This window comes from Dryobates pubescens, chromosome 5 (assembly GCF_014839835.1).
Source record: "Dryobates pubescens isolate bDryPub1 chromosome 5, bDryPub1.pri, whole genome shotgun sequence".
Taxonomy (NCBI): Eukaryota; Metazoa; Chordata; class Aves; order Piciformes; family Picidae; genus Dryobates; species Dryobates pubescens.
Window position 1 is genome coordinate 38,639,628 of NC_071616.1, and position 19,209 is coordinate 38,658,836.

At 41.1% G+C, this 19,209-nt stretch overlaps 2 protein-coding genes across 2 annotated transcripts; one reads left to right on the top strand and one right to left on the bottom strand.

The window, feature by feature from the left end:
- Positions 1-1,473: 1,473 nt before the first annotated feature.
- Positions 1,474-1,968, bottom strand: LOC128897264 (acidic proline-rich protein PRP25-like). The gene has a single exon (XM_054162188.1). The coding sequence runs from the start codon at positions 1,966-1,968 to the stop codon at positions 1,474-1,476; it is 495 nt and encodes a 164-aa protein (XP_054018163.1).
- A 3,876-nt stretch (positions 1,969-5,844) lies between these two features.
- MBIP (MAP3K12 binding inhibitory protein 1) lies at positions 5,845-17,760 on the top strand. The gene is given in 9 exon segments (XM_009901441.2): positions 5,845-5,867; positions 5,869-6,019; positions 7,741-7,962; positions 8,068-8,164; positions 9,668-9,733; positions 11,904-12,056; positions 14,221-14,318; positions 15,613-15,651; positions 16,797-17,760. Coding segments are annotated over 9 exon segments (960 nt in total). The 3' UTR covers positions 16,908-17,760.
- Positions 17,761-19,209: the final 1,449 nt, after the last annotated feature.

The window sequence follows — 19,209 nt, forward strand, 5'->3', positions numbered from 1 at the left end:
AAAGGATCAAAATTAGGGTATCAAACAAAACATTAGGTAGGAAATTGTTGTCAAGATTCATATTATCCTAGGAAAGAAATCAAGTAGACTATTCTAGAGGAAATACAGTCTTGCAAGATATGTAATGAGAGTACTCTGAAAAACCTGCTCCTTTGTGACCCAATGAAAAACCAGCTGTGCTGTAACCAGAAGAGCCAAGAAGAGCACATACGAATGTAAAAAAAACAGTGAAGGTATCACTAGAAAAGCACAGCTGAAGGGTGGTTGTAGCCAGGAGGGGGTTGGTCTCTTCTCCCAGGTAACCAGCACCAGAACAAGAGGACACAGTCTCAAGCTGCGCCAGGGGAAGTTTAGGCTTGAGGTGGGGAGAAAGTTCTTCACTGAGAGAGTAGTTAGCCATTGGAATGGGCTGTCCAGGATGGTGGTGGAGTCACCATCCCTGGAGGTGTTCAAGAGGGGATTGGACGTGGCACTTGGTGCCACTTGGTGCCATGGTTTAGTGATGAGGTCTGTGGTGACAGGTTGGACTTGATGATCTTTGAGGTCTCTTCCAACCTTGGTGATTCTGTGATTCTGTGAAACAAGCGCTGTCATCTGATATATTTAACTAAGCTCGGCACTGTCTCCCTCTATGACCTCAGCAGAGGCACTCCTCTAAGCGTGCCTGCCATGTGCCCACGGTGACTGCTCTGGGTGGCCTGCTGTCAGATGGGAAAGGGCAAAGACGCAATGAAAAGGGTGATGGAGCAAGGTGACCTTGCAGGGAGAGGAGGTCCCACAAGAGGTGCTGCAATCTAGGGTTCAAAGCCTGGTGGTACCAGAGCTGCCAAAGCAGCACACAGAGGTGAGCCTGTGCCCCTGGACCAACAACATAACTGTGACTCTGTGACCACCAAGGTGATCTTTTACATAATGGTTGCAATGGACCCGAGCTGGGAAGAGTTTCAAGGTCTCAGAGAGGTCTGAGGAAAGAGAAAAACTAAGATGCTTTCTCAGACTTGGGAAATGAGGCTTCTTGCCACGTTGGATAGGTACTGGAAGAGAGGATCCTCTACACACCACAGCATGGAAAACCTGGGAGCCAGAGGACAGCAGGCATGAGGCTGATGGCAGGCATGAGGCTGATACCAGCCCGAGCCCTGATGCCACAGCCGCCCCTAGGCGCAGGAGCAGAGCTGTCCCTAGTCGAGCAGGCCGCCAAACCGAGCAGGCCAGCCAGGCTCAGTCGCCCGTGATGAAGCCCCGGCGCCCCAGCACTGCCGGGAGCGGTGACCCCCTGCCGGCAATACCGGCCGGCACCGCACGGCGAACAGCTCCCCGCGTTCAGACACAGCCTCCAGAGCGCAGTCGGCGATTGGCTGCCGTTCCTGTCCATCAGTTCACAGGGGCGGGGACAGCGGCACGGCCACCAGAGGGGTTCGTCATCGGGGAGCGACGCCGGGGACGTTGCTGTGGCCGCGGCCCGGCCCGGTGTCATGGCGGCGGCGCCGCCGAGCCCGCTCCAGTCCGGCGCCCACGCTCCGGTGATCGGCGCCAACCCCGCGGCCTCGGAGGTGGCAAGCAGCGCCCTGCGCTGCCTAGCTGGGCTGGCGGGGCAGGTGAGTAGGGGGCGGACGGAGAAGAACGCCTCGGGCAGGGCTGGCCCGGGCGCCGCGGGCCGCACACCGCACTGGGCTCGCTCCGCTTTGGGGGTTCCGAGCGGGGCGTGCTCCTGTTTCTCCCTGGCCTGCGGGGCCCTTCTAGGCAACAGGGCGCCCGAGAGAAAAGAGGCTTGCCACAAAGAAGGGAGCGGCCCGCTTCTGGAGGTTGTTCATGCCCGCCTGCGGGAGGGGTGAAACTCCTGTCGGGGCTGCGGGATGACGGTGCCGGCTGCAGCCCTCCTGGCGGTGGCAGCCCCAGGGTGCGTGGCTGCAGCCGCACCTCGTAGTCGTGGCCGGGCCTTTGCCTCTTGGTGACAAGACGTCTCATCCCACTTTGTAGTTTAATGGATGATCTCTCCCGTGGGAAACTGCAATCTGCCTAATTGCTGTATCTTAACAATTAATGATTCTGATTTGAAAAGCTACTAAAAGCTTACTGTGCATTAAATCAAAATAAATGATCGGGAGCTTGAAGTTGGCCTTGGCTCGATAATAACACACTTTGAAACACCAGTGTATCTCAGTGGGTCAGAATTTTTAAAGCAGCTTTACTCGGTGGTACTTAAGTTGAAACACCTACGTTAGGTTTAGCAATGGCAATGAATTATTTAACAGATGTTATGGTAGTGGTGGGAGGCTCTTATCAAGGAGAAGGTTTTAGTAACAACTTAATTATTACCATAAATAATGTACAAGTAATTCCTTTTCCACTATGGAAGCATATATGTGGTTCTAGGCAGTAGAAGCTTCTTGCTTCTGAAATTAGTTGGAAGGTTTGAGGCCAGATGATGAGACAATGTTTGTTACCAAAATACTTAGAAATGGACTTGGGTGCCAACTGATCTGAACTTATTTGTAGAGCATTTCACCTCTCATCTACACAATTGTATATTATATTTGCTTCTCACCTCAAAGTCTGCAAGTAATTGCCTCCATTTTCAAACAAAAGTCACCAAAATTTAAGGCCTGAAAATGAGCCAGCTGACTAGTAAGAGTCTCAGCTTTCTGTCACCTAGCTGTTGAGCAGGAGTGCAGTGCTAAACAACTTGATGATCACACACTGCTGGTTCATAGAACTGCTAAGATAGGAAAACTCTGTATGTATCGAGGACAAAATAACCCATAATTGTTGTGGTGAAAATTCTAAATGTAATCAGTGAAGAACTAGTGGCTGTCAGTTTATTTGGATGCAGTACTGTTGTTCATACTGTTGTTCCTACAGTGTTAACAAGTGAAAATTTGAACCCTTTGTTTATATGAAAAACACAGAGAAGAATGAAAAATTTCCTAAGCTAGCACAATCATCACAGGCTTGATAGTAGTTGTTTTCAAAACTACATTAAACACTAGTTTCCCTCTCTTCTCCAGCAGCTTATTTGTTCTCCAAAGTTTTAAGCTCTCCAGTGAAATGCTAGACATAGGGAAGTGATTCTAACAGTGTTTTGAGTGTGCACAGTGCAGTTGCAAGAGTCTGGTTCAGAGTTGCTACATCTCTTCACTAGAGTTACAGTGGTTATGGCTCAGTAAAATTGTCTTCTTTGGTGTTTGGTGTGTATTCTTTCTGTGACAACAAATGCATTTGATTGTGTGCTGCACAGATAGTTGCTCCATCTTAGTGGAGAATGCCCTTTTAATTGCTCAGTCATGATTGTTTCCAGTTGTTGAGCTACACTCTTGTCTGCCAGCACTTGAGTTCTGGTAGATGTAACTGGGATGTTTTACCAGCCTACTGACTTTAGCAATCCATCTTGCATTTTTGAGTGAAACTACTGATTACCCATTTCCCTTTTACATAGATGAGTGAACATGTGCTGGGTCATTAGTTGTCCCAGTCTGTGATCTGTCATAGTAGTTTAAGTTGGATTTATGCTAGCAGGTTGGACCTTAAGCAGGAATATTTCTGGCACAGGAATATTTTTACTAGAGCAATCACTTGCAGCACCACGACTAGAAGGACATCTGGGTCTCACAGCTCTTAAATCCAACATGGCTGATGGTGAAAAGTTCTTTTAATCCCCAAGTGAGAGTCTTTCATAAAACAATTTCAAAGGGCTGTAGTGACTTAGGATCCTGTAAAACGCTACAGAGCAGGTAGAAAGATGTGAAACACTGAGAACATTAATTCTATTTTACTAGAAATATATTTGGGTGCAGGAGGGGTTTATTCTTTACTTAAATTCTAAAAACAGTGTCTATGAGTTTAAAATAGCACTGGCCTCTTAAATCATTCTAAATCAGAAGCTTTACTGGATTTGTACATTCACCCACCTGGACCCACAGGCTATGATACAAGGCACACACCAGCTGATTCTTTTTGAAAGAGGAAACTTACTAGGAAGTTGCAGTAGGACTCATATGTTGTTTCAGTATGGTGACTTGCATCTACACCTTTTCTACCCATTAGTGGACTGTAATGTACCATATAGCAGATGTTACACTAGAAGCTTTGGGAAGAGGTGGTGGAGTCACCATCATTGGAGGTGCTCAGGAGGAGACTTGATGGGGTGCTTGGTGCCATGGGTTAGTTGTTTAGGTGGGTTGGATTGGTTGATGGGTTGGACGCGATAATCTTGAAGGTCTCTTCCAACCTGGTCTATTCTATTCTATTCATATGTTTCAGATGATCCCATTCACATGGTGGCTGAATTTTTGAAGTTTTATTCTTGGTGGATTTAAAAAACATTCTTGATTTTATATATATATTTTTTAAGGTGTCCCAAACTAGTATTTCCTAAAACATTACATCCTATGCACTTTGTGTACTAAACAGGAACAACCATTTGTGTACAGTCTAAAATACATCATGTATCTTGTCAGACTGTCTCCTTTGCTGTGTAGTTTGGAATTCAGTGCTGGATTTAACAAGGCAGTTCTTTGACTGAAGAAGGCTGGCTCAGGCTTATAGTTCTTTGCATACAAAATTATATGCAAAGCATTTAAAGCTAACTTTGAACAACTTGATATCCATTACTTTGCCTTCAGAGTGATGGAGGCATTCTTGTGTTCAGCTCTCATTGTTTCTCCATACACTGTGTGGTGGATTCAGGAAACAAGTGCATATGCATTCTGTGTTCTTGTCCATAACACTTGATGCCATTAGATATCTTTAGACCATATGTTAAAGGTTATTTTTGTCATCTTCCTTTTTGATTAAATAAATAATGAGTGGAGTGAGATGTAGAAGTACATGCGTGCATATGACTTAGGAATTTTTTGTGTCTTACAAATTATTTGTAGGTCCTGTTGATTTTAAATGAGAGTTTTCTCTGTGTTTAGAATTTGGGGGATCACATGAGGCTTGTTTGGTTGGAGAACAGCCTGCTTGGCTTTAGGAAATTAAAGTGCTTATTACTTCCAGATCTTGAGAGGAGCTTTAGTGTATCAAAATTGGCAAAGCTGGATATGAAAGTGTGTAGCTCATTAGTGATTTATAACAGTGGCCTTTGTATTAGGAAATGGAAGTTTGTTTTTAGCTTATAGAGGATACCTAGTTCCTTTCAATAAACCAAGATTTGCTATGTGTATTTTTCTTTATTGCTTTGGAAGTTAAATACTGCAATTCCTTGGCAAAGAGAACAGGCTATGGCAGTTGTTACTTTGATCTGAATGCATACAAAGGGAAATAGTGTGATTTGGAAATGGGTTTGATAGCAGTGCTGTGTAGTCTAGGGTTTGTTTAGCCTCAAGAGTTTCTGAAGAAGTCCTTTTTTTTTTTCCCCCCCTTCCCCAAACACTTCATTTTAATACAAAGCTTCCTTTGGATTAGCAGCAAGTAAAAAAATGTCAAGAATGTGACATGGTGTGATATCACGACCTTGGTCATGTAGGCAGAGATAGCTTTGCAGATCTCAGAATAAAATGCATGAACTTGCAGGAGACTGCCATCCTGGGTGGGTGTTTCTTCCTAGTGGTGGCTCTGTCAGCTGCTGAAAGAAAAGATTTGGGTGATTAACATGAGCAGTGTGTTTTCATACAATGGTTAATTGAATTCAGAATTGACTGAACGTTAAAGACCAAATTAATGCAGTAGAAGTGAGATGTAGGCAGTAAAGAATTTTTGATTTTGAATATACAAATGCTGGCTTGCTTCGGGAAATTGACAGCTGCTGGAATTACAATAATGTCCAACCTCCTCACACAAAAGTAGGTTCTGTATGACACTGAGCATAATTGTTGTCCTGTAGAAGTCTTGTATGCTTTTGTGATGTTGATGCAACATAAGAACATAATTTTGTTGTGTTTGTTTTGCCCTCTTGAAGCTTAACCTTGGAGGTGATATCGTGAAAGTTGTAATTGATTGGAGCAAGCTTCAAAGCACATCAGCACTTCAGCCAGCATTGCTCTTTAGTGCACTTCAGCAGCATATTTTATGTTTGCAGGTAAATATTTCCTTGGACATACTCAACTTGACAAAGGTGATCAACAACTGAATGCAGTTACGTTACCTGAACTGTAACATTTCAGTAGTTTTGCTCTTGCGTTGCTGTGTCCAACTAAAAAGAATGCAAAATTAGTACACACTTGGGATTCCACTGTGCTTCATGGGTACTCTAGCTTATGGATAGTTCAGGTTACTGGTGGGAATAGCCTCTGTAGGTGAGCAGGCTGAATAAATGCAGCCTCATTGATTTCTAGGCTTGCATTGTAAATGCAATACATCTCCATCTATGGTGGGTTGTAATTAAGCAATAAGACACGGCAGGTGTGTGTCATGCTATGATAATGATTCCATGCGTTGGGTGAGTTTTGAGGCTCATGGAGTGCTTTCAGTGGTTCAAGAAGTGGCATTATCCCAGCATGACACATCCTGGAGTGTCTTACTGCAATTAAATATATTTTCAGCGTAGGTGTGTTGTGGGGTGGTTTTTTCCTTTCTTTATTTTTTTTTTTAAGGGTAATTTCTTTGACATTAATGTCTCCTCTTGCCAAGTAGCCAGTCACCGGTCCTGACACTGCTTTTAACTATCTGAAACTTTCCCATCCTTGCAAAAAGTATGTGTAGTTTAGTTGCTTGGCAGGGAGGGTGAGCAGTTTGTCATCTGCTAAGTGAAAAGGTTTTTTTTGACCTTGATAGTTCATCTGTCAAAAGTGCAGATTTGAATACCAGCTTTTTGCTTCAAGTGCTTAGTCCTGAGAGGGCAAAAAAGGAAGTTCTTGTATTTGCTTGCTCTAGGTAAAAGACTCCTTATGTTTTCCAGACATCCACCAGATCTTTGGTGTGATAAACAAAAAGAGAAAACATGCAAGATAAAAGCAAGTAAAAATTGCATTCAACTGTAAGAACACTGCAAGTAGGAACTTTGATTCTGTTTCAGGAAATATGACTGGTAAAAACCTTGTTGCCTTAGAAAAATAAGCAAGCAGTGAAGTTTGGACTAGATGAAAGTGGTAAAAATTAAAAAAAGGGGGTGTAACATATATCCATGTAGTGAGGGTTTGTTATTCCATCTTGTGCAAGAGTTATTGCAGGAGAATAAGCATTTATTTTTTGCTGCTACCAATGTGAGTGCCTTCTCTCATTTAATTTCATGACCTAAGTAGATAATCAACCGTGTCAAGAAAAGCATGTGTTCAGGTTAATGCCTATGTATTTCATGTCTGTTTTCTCTCATTCACTTGGGCAACTGCAGTTTCAAGTGGAGAATGTAGTGCTGTGGTGATAAAGTAAAGGCTTTACAGTGGGAAAGCATTGGCTTTCATGTTAAGGAGGAAAAATACTAAGCCTTACTGTTCTGAGTAGGCATTTGAATGACATGTTAATTAAGTGGCATTGGTGCCAGCGGTTGAAGCTTTGATTTAGCTAGTGGCAGGCAGATTTTTTTTACAGAAATTTGGGAGTTTTCCTAGACAAACTGTAAAAGGCACAGGTCAATAAGGCTGGAATCATGATGTACACAGAATTTGGAACTATAGCTTTTTTTGCTTTTGAAAAAATCTTATCCCTGTGCTCCATCAGAGGCAGAGGTAGTAATTCCTGAAATTATTTGTGTGCTGCAGAAAATTGAATAGCACTTGGCTTTTTGCTTTTTATTCTGGGGATTTTTTTTTTACCATTTTGCTTTGGTTTGTTTTACTCTAACATAATGTTTTCTTTGTTCAGCCTCTTCTAGAAAAACTCCAGTCATTGATTAAAGAGGAAAACATAGGCCATGTTGAACCTGCAGGTAAAACAGAAAGCCAGGCTTGTGAAACAAGTTTAGATGTTTATGATGGCAAATGTCAGACTGAAGAAAAGTATGCAGCTTATGACCTGGGAGATACAAAGGATGCTTATATTAATTTTGATCCAGAAGTGGTCCAGATAAAAGCTGGGAAAGCAGAAGTAAGTGATTTGAATCTAAATGTGAAAATAATAATGATAAGACTTTGCTAAGTTTTAAATGTTAAGACTAAAATAGATCCATGCCATCGTGTTTGTTACCTGCAGATTGACAGGCGGATATCAGCCTTCATCGAGAGGAAACAAGCAGAGATCAATGAAAATAATGTCAGGGAATTTTGCAATGTTATTGATTGTAATCAAGGTAACTGGCTGGCCAGACTTTTAATCTTCATAGCAATTCAAAGTGTTGGGTTTTATTTGGGGTTTTTTTTGTTTGGGTTTTTTTCATTCATTTCTTATATTATTTTTCTATTCCATATTTAAACCAGAACTTTATTTTAAGACTGACTTGGTTTTGAAGTTGCATGTGCACTGCAGATGTTGGCAAATGGACAAAAAGAGAAGGAAAGTAGTCACTGGAAGACAAAGCTTATTACATCCCATACAGGAAGATTTTAGCTAGCACTGTGCTCATTCTGAGAAGTGTGATCTTGAATCAGGTGATTTTGTAGCTGTTGTCCCCAACGTTTTTGCTAGATACCAGCATTTCTGAATTGTCTTGTGAGTTTGCCTGAATGTCTTGTGACTTGCCTGTTTAAATTGAAGTTAAATTAAGGCTAGTTAAATGACAAAGAAGTAATTTTTGCAATAATTTTTAATTACTGGCTACTTAGAAAATCTTTTTCCTTTCAACATTACTCATGCTTTTGGTGTTTTTAATGCACCAACTGGCACAACTGGCTGTATCTATAACTAAACTACCTTAAATCCATCTGTAAGGCTGGATTCCATTAGCATGATCAGTAGCTCTGTAACCAAATGCTTCTTGAAAGTGAAGACACTTTTATGTACATAAGTAGTACAGAGACATTTTCTAAGTACCCATGAACCCAGATGTGCCTTGTCTCTGTGATGTACTTACACTTTCAGAGATCAAAGCTTACTGTTCCCTAAGCTTTACAGGAAGAGAGTTTAACTCCTTGAATATTAGTTGAAATGAAAATGACATCTGAAATCTGGTATGCTAGATAGCAAAACAGTGATTTCTAACATTGCTAATTAAATACAGAACAAATGCTGACAAGACCTTCCTTTGTATGTTCAGGCATAATGAAATATGTGTAAAGCTTTGGTGTCTATGAACAGAGATTCAAATAGAAGCATTAGGATAAACTAAGATGGCATGTACTGTAGGTTTTTGTGGTCAAACAAATTAAAGAAGTCACAGACATCAGAATAAATGCAGGAAGATGAGAAAAGAATGCAGACAAGTAAACTAGACCAGTCTAAATGTAGAACATTTTTGGAAAGGGAGGAAAAAAACCCCAGAGCAACAGTGGTAAGCAGGGGAAAGACTGCTGTAGAGGAAAAAAGAAATAGGTTTCAGAGAAACACAGCGAAAAGTAAGAACCAAATAAAATGCAGATTGGATGAAATTTGGTCCTGATCCAAGAAGCTTTTATATAGATTGTGCATGCCTTTACATAAGTGCCTTATCCAATTAAAACCAGTAGGTCCATGCAAGTGTGTGAAACTGTGAATAAATAAATGTTTATAGTTATGTCACATGAATAAGTAAATGCTTATAGTTATTGTCATGATTTATTTCTTAAAAGCCTCAAAGCTGATATTAGTAAGAATACTTTAAATTAGAAAGACATAAAAGGACCTCACTTCTAAAATATTATTATCATTATTTGTTTAGAAAATAGCTGTGCCAGAACAGATGCAATTTTCACACCCTATCCTGGATTTAAAAGCCACATAAAGGGTAAGAAAACTATTTTAATACCCATTTGTTAAGAGTGTCCAGGTAGAGCAGCACTGAAGAATTTTTACTTTAAAACTTGTTGCAGAATGCTCAAAAAATACAAACTTAACATACTGAGTTTTGACTCTAGTGAGTACTTCTACATCTTTGCTTACTTCTCCAAGGTTTCCAGTCTCATAACTGCTTCATTAAGCTGATGGTTATATGCTAAGGACCGAAACGAGGTATCCTGTTTTCACTGGCTGAAAGGAAAGATGCAAAAGATAAAGTCAGACAGAGAAGCCAAACAGTTCTTAGCATTTCTTTTAGGGTGAAGCCAGCAGTCCAGTGAAAGAACCGAATCACAGAATCAGAATAGATTGAGTATAATTATCTTCTACTTTCTATTAGTCAGCCTTAAGTGTGCCATGGTCTGGTTGATTAGTTAGGGCTGGGTGATTGGTTGGACTTGGTGATCTTGGAGGTCTCTTCCAACCTGGTTGATTCTGTGATTCTGTACTGAACTAGAAAGTAGTTTTGGGACACAGTGGAAGTTCTGAGACACAGATTTATGAGAAGTGACAAGCAGGGGAACAAGCTCACCACTGTAGCACTACTCTTTGGAAAGGAGTAAGTAGTGTAGACATGATTGTTCTACAGAAGTTAGGGATAAAAGATGCTTGTCCATCTGTTGCTGTTGAGGTGTACACAAGTTACTCTGTGTTTAAAACCAACTGTTGTAGTTTGAGCTGGGTGCCCCCCTGGTGCATTCACTTCCTGTGTCCAGAAGTCCAGCCCAGAGGGATGGACACAGGAAATTGTGTATTCCCTACCATAATTCTTTGCACCACTATAAGATCCAGTGCGGAGTCTGGCACTTCCTCTTTCCTTCCCTCTCCGAGACTTGGTAACTGGGGGAGAGATCTCCCGGCCATGGGCCTGACTGGGCCCAAGGCCACAGGGGGATGGGCAGTCTCAGGCCTGGCCAGCTGAGACTAGCCCAGCAGAGGGAGGGGGAAGAAGGAGCCCTGGGGGTTTTGCATGCACCCTCAGGTGGGGATGGGATCTTTCTTTGTCACTGTGCTTTGGGTTTTCTGTAACATTCACTGCTTTCTATTTAAACTTTCATCACTTTTGCAATCCGTTTGCCTGAGTCGTTATTTCTGCCTGTGGTGGGGAGGGGATCTGCCCCAACCCATTACACCAACCAACCAAAAATCTCAAAAAAAAAGAATGAAAAAATGCCTCTCTTCCATTTTTGGGAGTGGTAGTGTTCAGATATCCACTCAATATCTTGGCTCTAGAAACCAGTTCATTATTCTGAATTCTAGATTATGGTATGGTGATCTTAGAATTGTTTCAGTTGGAAAAGATAGGTGTAAGCATTAAAAGGTCTTGTGAGCTATGAGGGAGGTGGGGAAGTGAATTTGCATTTTGGCTCTGATTAAGACTCACTTTTTTCAATTGGGTGCTAGTTTGTGACTTGGATGGTAGTGTACTACAGGAAAGAAGTTTGCACTTCAATTAACTGAAATCCAAACAGTTCATAACTGGGAATTGGAAGTAAAACCAGCACAAACTGAAGCAATACTGTAACAGGTAGCCTTTATGAAGTACTGAGTAAGAAGATGTGGTTTGGACTTGCCAACTTAATCTTCAAGTCTGCAGTACACACCGGTAGTCCTATCAGGAAGGACCTGAGAGCTAAACATGTCTGATGAAGACATGGTTCAGCAGGGGAAAAAGATAGACCCAGGAGCAGTTGAAGAGTCTTGAAAGCTGTTAACCCAAATAACAAAACTTAGAGGAGATTCATAGGGGTTCTTCTAATTCTATACCTCCCCTCATCTTAATGCATTTGTCTGGCCTTTTCTTAGCATTCACAACAGCTCACAAGTGAAACTGCTGTCAGATTGCAGGTTTTCCGCTATTTACCAGCAGCTGATGACAAATTCTTAATGCTGCCATTGAGCATGAGTGTATGAGTGATTCTTGTACATTACATATGTAAAGCTTAGTTACTTGTGCAATAATAGGAAAACACATAGTTGTTCTTAATGTATGTGGGACACTTCACACGAGAGAGTGGTGTGAAATTGATTTAATACAGGTTTTAATATTTCACTGCTTTGGTTGTTTTAGTTGTCTGTACTTTGTGTTTCACGTGCACGTGTTTGTGTTCTCTGCCTAGTGTCTAGGGTGGTAAATACATATGGGCCTCAGACTAGAGCTGAAGGAGCACATGGGTCCAATCACAAAGCAAATGTGCCCATTCATGATTGTGGAAACCAGGCTGTTGAGGAGAGGTTGCAAAACATTGAAGCACACTTGCGGTTACAGAAAGGTTTGTATCGTGTTTTCATTTTGACATCGGTGTGCCAGTTCGTCCTGCAGTTACCATTACTGGGGTAAAACTGGGCAAGTCTGCAAAAACAGTGACTGTAAATCAGTGGAGAGATCCATGAAGCTTTTAGTACTCTAATGTTTAGATTCTTAACACCCAAAAGCAGAACCCAGATTTATGCTCAATTTAGGATGCTGAGTTAGTAGATCTGCGCTTGCTGGCAAATGAGACAGAGGCATTGCAGACTGAGATTTAAAACAATATGGAATGTTTGGAGGTCAGGTCTAAAACTGGATGATTCTTGAAATAGAGCAGGATGAGAAGCTTGTTTCTCAGTATGGGGAAAGCAATACTTCCTTTCAGCCATGCAAATAGAAGCCCACACCTTTCACTAGAAAAAAAACAAGCCATAGCTGCTGACTTTTTAAGCAGTAGTTAGATTCCTCACCCCAGCCTGTTTTCTAGAATATAAATAGGTGAGACTATTATGAAGGAGGAATCAATATTTTTCCTGAAAAATGTTTTCAAAACAGGTGCCCAGACCTAATAAAATGAATGTTCCACACATCACACTGCAGACATACACTGACTTTTGTCAGCTGTACAGGTGTCTGAAAAATAAGGTGTTTTTTGTGTATGGAAACAGAATTTGCATGTGGCTGGACAGCCTAAGGTTACAACATGTAATAGCTTTGGAGTTTATGCATGTCAGGGACAATGACTGAGGGTGGCTAAGAAGAATCCCTTGCTTCCAGATGGAGCCTATGTTTGAGAGAACATGTCAGCTAAACTGCAGTATAGGGAAAGAGGATGAAAATGTGCAATTCTAGCTCAGCTCCTGGCCAAACCAGCATTCTCAGGGAAGGTTTCAAGGTGGTTTATTTACCTCAGCATGCTTTTCCACTTTTTGTTTCTGATGACTGAAAGAGTTGTTCTTACCTGCTGTTTTTCAGAGCGATTTCTTCTAGTGCTAGCACTGCTCCTTTCCCTTTACAGTAAGAGATGGCAATATTAAGAAGAGTGAGAGGCTAGCTGATTTAATTAGTAGCTGCTGAGTGATGAGTAGAGAACAGAACTGAAGGAGGGAAGCTAACTGCAAAATTGTCCACCTGAAATGAGAAGAAAGATGAATGGCACAAAAGACATTAGTGCTTATCTCAGTAGTTTGTGGAATAGAATTTTCTTACCTAACCAGTGTAGAAATAAATGGAAACAGGTGGAAAGAGAAGTAAAAGCTTGCTAAGGCTTTGGATGTCACTGCTGTCAGAACCAACTATCATTTTCATTGGGGTAGCCTGTAGTTAGTTGTGATAAATAGCAATTTAAGTTTATAAAATACTATGTAGCACAACTAAGATGCTTTCTAAGGCTGATCTCTTGATCAGTTCTTGCATGGGTAAACAAATGGAAGCTGCTGCAGTATAGCTGCAGACAATAAATGTGTGTGGTGTTTTTTGTTACTATTGTTATGATGTTTGGTTTTGTTTTTTCTTGGTTTGGATTTTTGGGCTTTTTGTTTAGTTCATTTTTTCCCCCCAAAGCTCTGTTACTCCATGGCATGCACACATTCCCCACCCTTGCCTCTCTCATCTGTGGCCAGTTGAAGTCTGTTCTTTGTCAAGTGCAATGCATACCTGTTCTCTAACATCTGATGCTCAGTGGAGATAGGTTTCCTTCAGAACAATCCTAGATCATGGAATCACAGAATATGTCTAGCTGGAAGAGACCTCAAAGATGACCCAATACAACCTTTGACCCAGCACTGAAGGGTCAATGCTAAGTCCACGTCCCTGGATATCAGTGCTGCATTCATATGGGGTCTGCTGTCCCATCTGCTCTGTCCTCATGTGGCTGTCAGTTTGGAAGTGTACTGTTTGGTGCATGACCCATGTGTGCTAAGAGTTATCATTAGTCGTTCCAGGGACCTTGTCAGACATACTTCATCACCTGCATAAAGTTGTCTGTTGCCTTCACTGATTGCACTGGCTTATCAATCAGTTCTTACCTTGAATGCTATTAATTACCCTTTGTTTTTATTATTCTGCCCACCCAATTCAGCTACTGGTTGATAGCGGGACTCGAAGAATTCATTGGTAAAACTTCAGTTTTAAAGGTCATCCAAGCACTTTTCCTAATTTCTTTGTGTTTGTACTGGTATATTTAGGTGGTCCTGTACCAAGAGATATTTATCAGAGAATTAAGAAGCTTGAAGATAAAATCCTTGAGCTGGAAGGACTGTCTCCGGAATATTTTCAGTCCGTGGTAAGAAATTCTCTCACCTTCTTTTAGCACACCTAAATGCATCTGGGACTTCTGTGCTTAATTCTGTGATAGACAAACACCTAAGGAGTCAGAGGGCACAGACTTCTGATAGATAACTCTGGCTTGGTGTAATGGTTATATTTAATTTGCCAGTTCATGTATTTCTACCTCATTTTTTTACTTGAAATTAAATAGTATCTGTTTGGTGTTAAAGCCACTTGAACTTAACTAATTTGTAAGAAAATGTATTCTAGATGTTGGGTTTCTCCCCTCCTGCCTTAAAATCTGAAGTGTTTCTTATGACAAGAAAATTGACTAAAGTTTTCATCTCGATACAAATCATTAATGGCTTAAATCAGTTGAAATCCTCTGGGCCTCTGTACATGATCTGATTAGTAAAGATCAGCTATGTGAACTAACTTCCAATAAGATGAGAGAGAGTAAATCCTTTAAAAAATGTGTTGTGTGTGGCTCTATGAGTTTGTTTTCTTTGTTGCTAGTCTTCAGGAAGAGTTCTGTCTTTCTGAATAGTAAACCTTACCCTTCAGTCACCAAAGGAGATGAGAACAAAGAGAACTTTAGTTGTTACTGCATCAGGCTGTGCTTGGTTGTCAGAATTCCTTTTCTTTCCCCATGTGACAGTAAAAAATGTCCTTTTACTGCTGATCATATTTGAATTTGTATCTTTTTCCCTTGAGACCAGACAAGAACCATCAATTAAAAATCAGTAGCAATGTTATACATTTTTGTTAAATTTATTGTTTATATTTGGCACCAGTAAAATCTTTTGCTTGTGAGGCTATTCCTTCAAGTTGTTAGAAAGCAGAAGTCAAAACATGTACTTCCATAAGCTGAAATTCCCTCAGAAAGTGCTTTAGGGTCTTCTCTAGAATGGGGATCTGGGAATGATCTGTGATGATGGCAAGAGTAGTGCTGTGCAGTAATTAGGTTTTTATTTTTCTTTCATGTTGGTGTGGATACAGCAAAATCTTATGGAAAAAAAAATACCAACACTTTCAAAAGTTGGATATTCATGTTGGTTGTGTCTGAAGGAATTTTCAGCTAAGTTCATAGTTGTTTTCTTCCGAGCATGGAGAAGCTTCAACAACTTTTGACTGCTCTCTTGTAGTATTTCTTGTGATCCAAAGCATTTAATTATTAAAAAGGTTTCTGTATCCATGGATTGGCAATCAGTGTCCTTTCTGCACTTTTAAAGGCTTTTGCCAATGTTGTTACAGAATTACTTGTGGTCCTCTTCAGTGCAACATTAAATCTGATTATATCTTTTCTTTAGAGCTGTTCTGGCAAGAGGAGAAAGGTTCAACCTCCCCACGTAAGTGCTGTTAAGTTTTTCCTTTAAGTTTACAATGTTCTTAGTGGAAAGTGATCAGAAATTCTACCTAGTAAATAGCTAACTTCTCAGAAATAGCTGCATCAGTATTGGATAGCTTGCTGGCCAAGAAAGAGAGGGAATGAAACAGAAAATTAATGGGTGTCACAATGAAATGAATCTTCTAAGAGTCTCTAGTAGGGTAGGTGCTTTCATCGATCTGTAACGGTGTTAATCGAGCTGGGGGTAATGAGCCATTTGTGAATTCTGATCAGCCTGCTAGCAGATCTTCTGGTTGGGCCTTGTTTTGTGAATAGATTTGTTTGCTTTAAAAATTATTTTATGTTTTTTGATTATCCACTTTTACTGTTTCTTTATAAAGTAGAATTAGCCAACTTTGGCAACCACGTTACAGAAAGACCTGACCTTATAGCACATACTAACCTAGGGCAGTACTGCTTGCCATTTTCACTACTCTGTCAAATAAGGCAATGCAGTTACCATGTACATAGGCCAAAAGAGAGTATTTCTTCTGGGTGCAAGTGACATGATAGCTGCAACACTGTCTGCTACTAGCCTTCACACTGGAGACCAGTGGGGCTGGGAGAATGCTTAGGATAGGATGTGGGCCATCTGAGACCGGAGGATGTAGGCTTGTTCTTCTGTCCTCTAGCAGGTGAAATATTCTTACTAAAAAGGGTGATAACCAGTTCTTTGTGTTAGATTAAAAGAAATAATTAAGAAAAGGAAAAAAATCATGTTCAGTGGGCACGGAAGAGATTGATTTTTGGGCAATAGGTTAAAAAAAAGACCCTTCTGTGGTAAAGCCAGGTTCTGTAAGAGCTAGATAGTCTCATCCAGTGTTTTAATATGAAAAGAATCTTTTGTAAGTTTTATGAGCAGGTTTAAACAAGCATCTAATGGAAATTGCATGGATATATTAATCCATGATTAGGACTGTCAGTTTTCTCTAAGTTTACATTCCTTTTATTTCAAGTTTAAATAGCCATAGCCCTGATTCAGACAATTGTGCAAAAGTATTTCTGTCATTTAGTGTGATCTGCAGTGACCTCAAGTATCAAGTGCTAGGCCACTTATCTAGCAATTACAAGATGTAAATGATTGTGGGTTTTATTTTGTTCTTTTAGCAGAACTATTCATTGGCTGAACTTGATGAAAAGATCAATGCTATAAAACAGGCATTGCTGAGGAAAACAAAAGAAAGCAAGTCCAAGGAGGCTGAGCGGCTTCTTCGGTAATACAAAACCCCTCTTTTCAGAATCTTCACCATGCTTTACCCACACCCACACCATAGACCTGAGTAATGTTCATGGGGGATGACTTTCACAGCGAAGCAAAGCCGGCATGTAAGCTCCTTTTGGATGAGCTTGAAAGCTTCCTTTCAGAAGACCTCATTTAAGAACAGTCTTACTAATGAAATAGTTGAAAATGAAGAATGTTTTAGGAATAGCATTCTAATAATCCATTCCCTTCTGTTATAAAGGAGGATTGCAGCATTGTTCATATGTGTCTTAGCCCACGTACAAAAGCTATGTTTCACATTTAATTTGGTGGCTGAGTGTTCAGAAGGGCTATCTGTGGAATATTTCTCATGTAAGTAGTTTGCATAGGTGTGTGAAATAAAATGAAATACTTACTTGTAAGTAAACTGTCTTAGGAATAAAAACAAACACAAAAACCCCTCTGCAGTGTGCATGCTTAACCTGCCCTTTTTTTTATTAACCTCTGTATTTGCTACTGTTTTCACAGCTGTTAGAAATGATGTGAATTGCATTTTATGTTTGAAAGATGGTTATGGATATCCTGTATGTGTAACCTGTGCTTCGCTTCCTCAGTGTCCTGTAGGAATTCAAACTTCACACCATGCTAATAAAATTAACATATTCTAAAGACCACTTCAGGGGAGGTTTTGACAGGCATTAGCTCTTCTCATCCTTGTACATGCATGCTTACATGACTTCTGAAGCACAAATTCTGGGTGTGTAGTTAAAGTCAGACCTTTCGCCACCCAGTTCAGTGTGATTTTGGGTTTGATGTTGTTTTGGTTCTTTTTTGGTTTAGTGCTTGTTTGTTTCCTTTTTAAATAAACCATTTTCTATTTATACCAGTTCTGTGGTTTATTTGTTGTAGCTGGCTTTTTCTGCAATGAATTGCCTGCTACTTGGAAGATCTCCTGCCAGAGGATTCTCATTCTCTTTCTGAAGATGGCAGCAAGATAGCTGTTAAGGCTTGAAAACATAATGACAAGTGATGTCCCTCAGTGGTCTGTACTGGGACCTGTGCTGTTTAATATTTTTATCAATGACATAGATGGTGAGATTGAATGCACCATCAGCAAGTATGCAGATGACACCAGAGAGACCTGGACAGGCTGGAGAAGTGGGCCCGGGTGAACCTCATGAAGTTCAACAAGAGCAAGTGCAAGGTTCTGCACCTGGGCCAGAACAGTCCTCTCTCTCAATAGAGACTGGGGGATGAGGTGATAGAAAGCAGCCCTGAGGAAAAGGAGCTTGGGGTGCTGATGATTGAGAAGCTGGATGTGAGCAGGCAGTGTGCACTTGTAGCCCAGAAGGCCAATCACATCCTGGGCTGTGTCAAAAGATGCGTTGCCAGCAGATCCATATCTTCTCTGGTGAGACCTCACCTGCAGTACTGTGTCCAGGTCTGGAACCCTCAATACTGAAAGGACATGGACCTGAGGGAGAGGGTCCAGAGGAGGGCCACAAAAATGATCAGGGGGTTGGAGCACCTCTGCCACGAGGACAGGCTGAGAGAGCTGGGGGTTGTTCAGCCTAGAGAAGAGGAGGCCCTGGAGTGACCTAATAGCAGCCTTCCAGTATCTAAAGAGGGCCTACAGGAAGGATGGGGAGAGACTGTTTACAAAGGCCTGCAGTGACAGGACCAGGGGCAGTGGCTTCAAAGTAGAGAAGGCCAGATTTAGATTGGATATCAGGAAGAAGTTCTTTACTATGAGGGTGGTGGAACACAAACAGGTTGCCCAGAGAGGTGGTTGAAGCTCCTTCCCTGGAGATATTCAAGGTGAGGCTCGACAAGGCCCTGGGCAGCCTGATCTAGATGACCTTTGGAAGTCCCTTCTGCTCTGGACCATTCTATGAAGAGCACTGCAGCAAGACAGTAGCTAAGGAGACAACAAGAGAAGCACTCTGGATGATAATGTATTGGTAACATACACTTTAACATAAATGGTAGAGATACACTTGAAGAATGTCAAGGTATTCATCTTGGTTTGTTACTTTTGCCATTGTTTGGTTTCAGGTTGTTAATTTCTTGCACACTTCATGCTCGTGTGCCAGTCCTTTCCAATAAAAGCTCATTGGAAAGATACTCTGGTATAAGTTGCACAGATTTCAGAGGTCTGCAAAGCTGCTGGAAGTTTCCCCTCCTCTGCTATGACTGGGAAGTATTTGCTAGCTTGTTGGCATGTCTCAACACCCTAACCAAGACCTTTTTCCTGATGCTGATCTACATGTCTTCTAAAAGGACACCCCAAGGTGTTGTTGAGAACTTTTTATCTTTGTT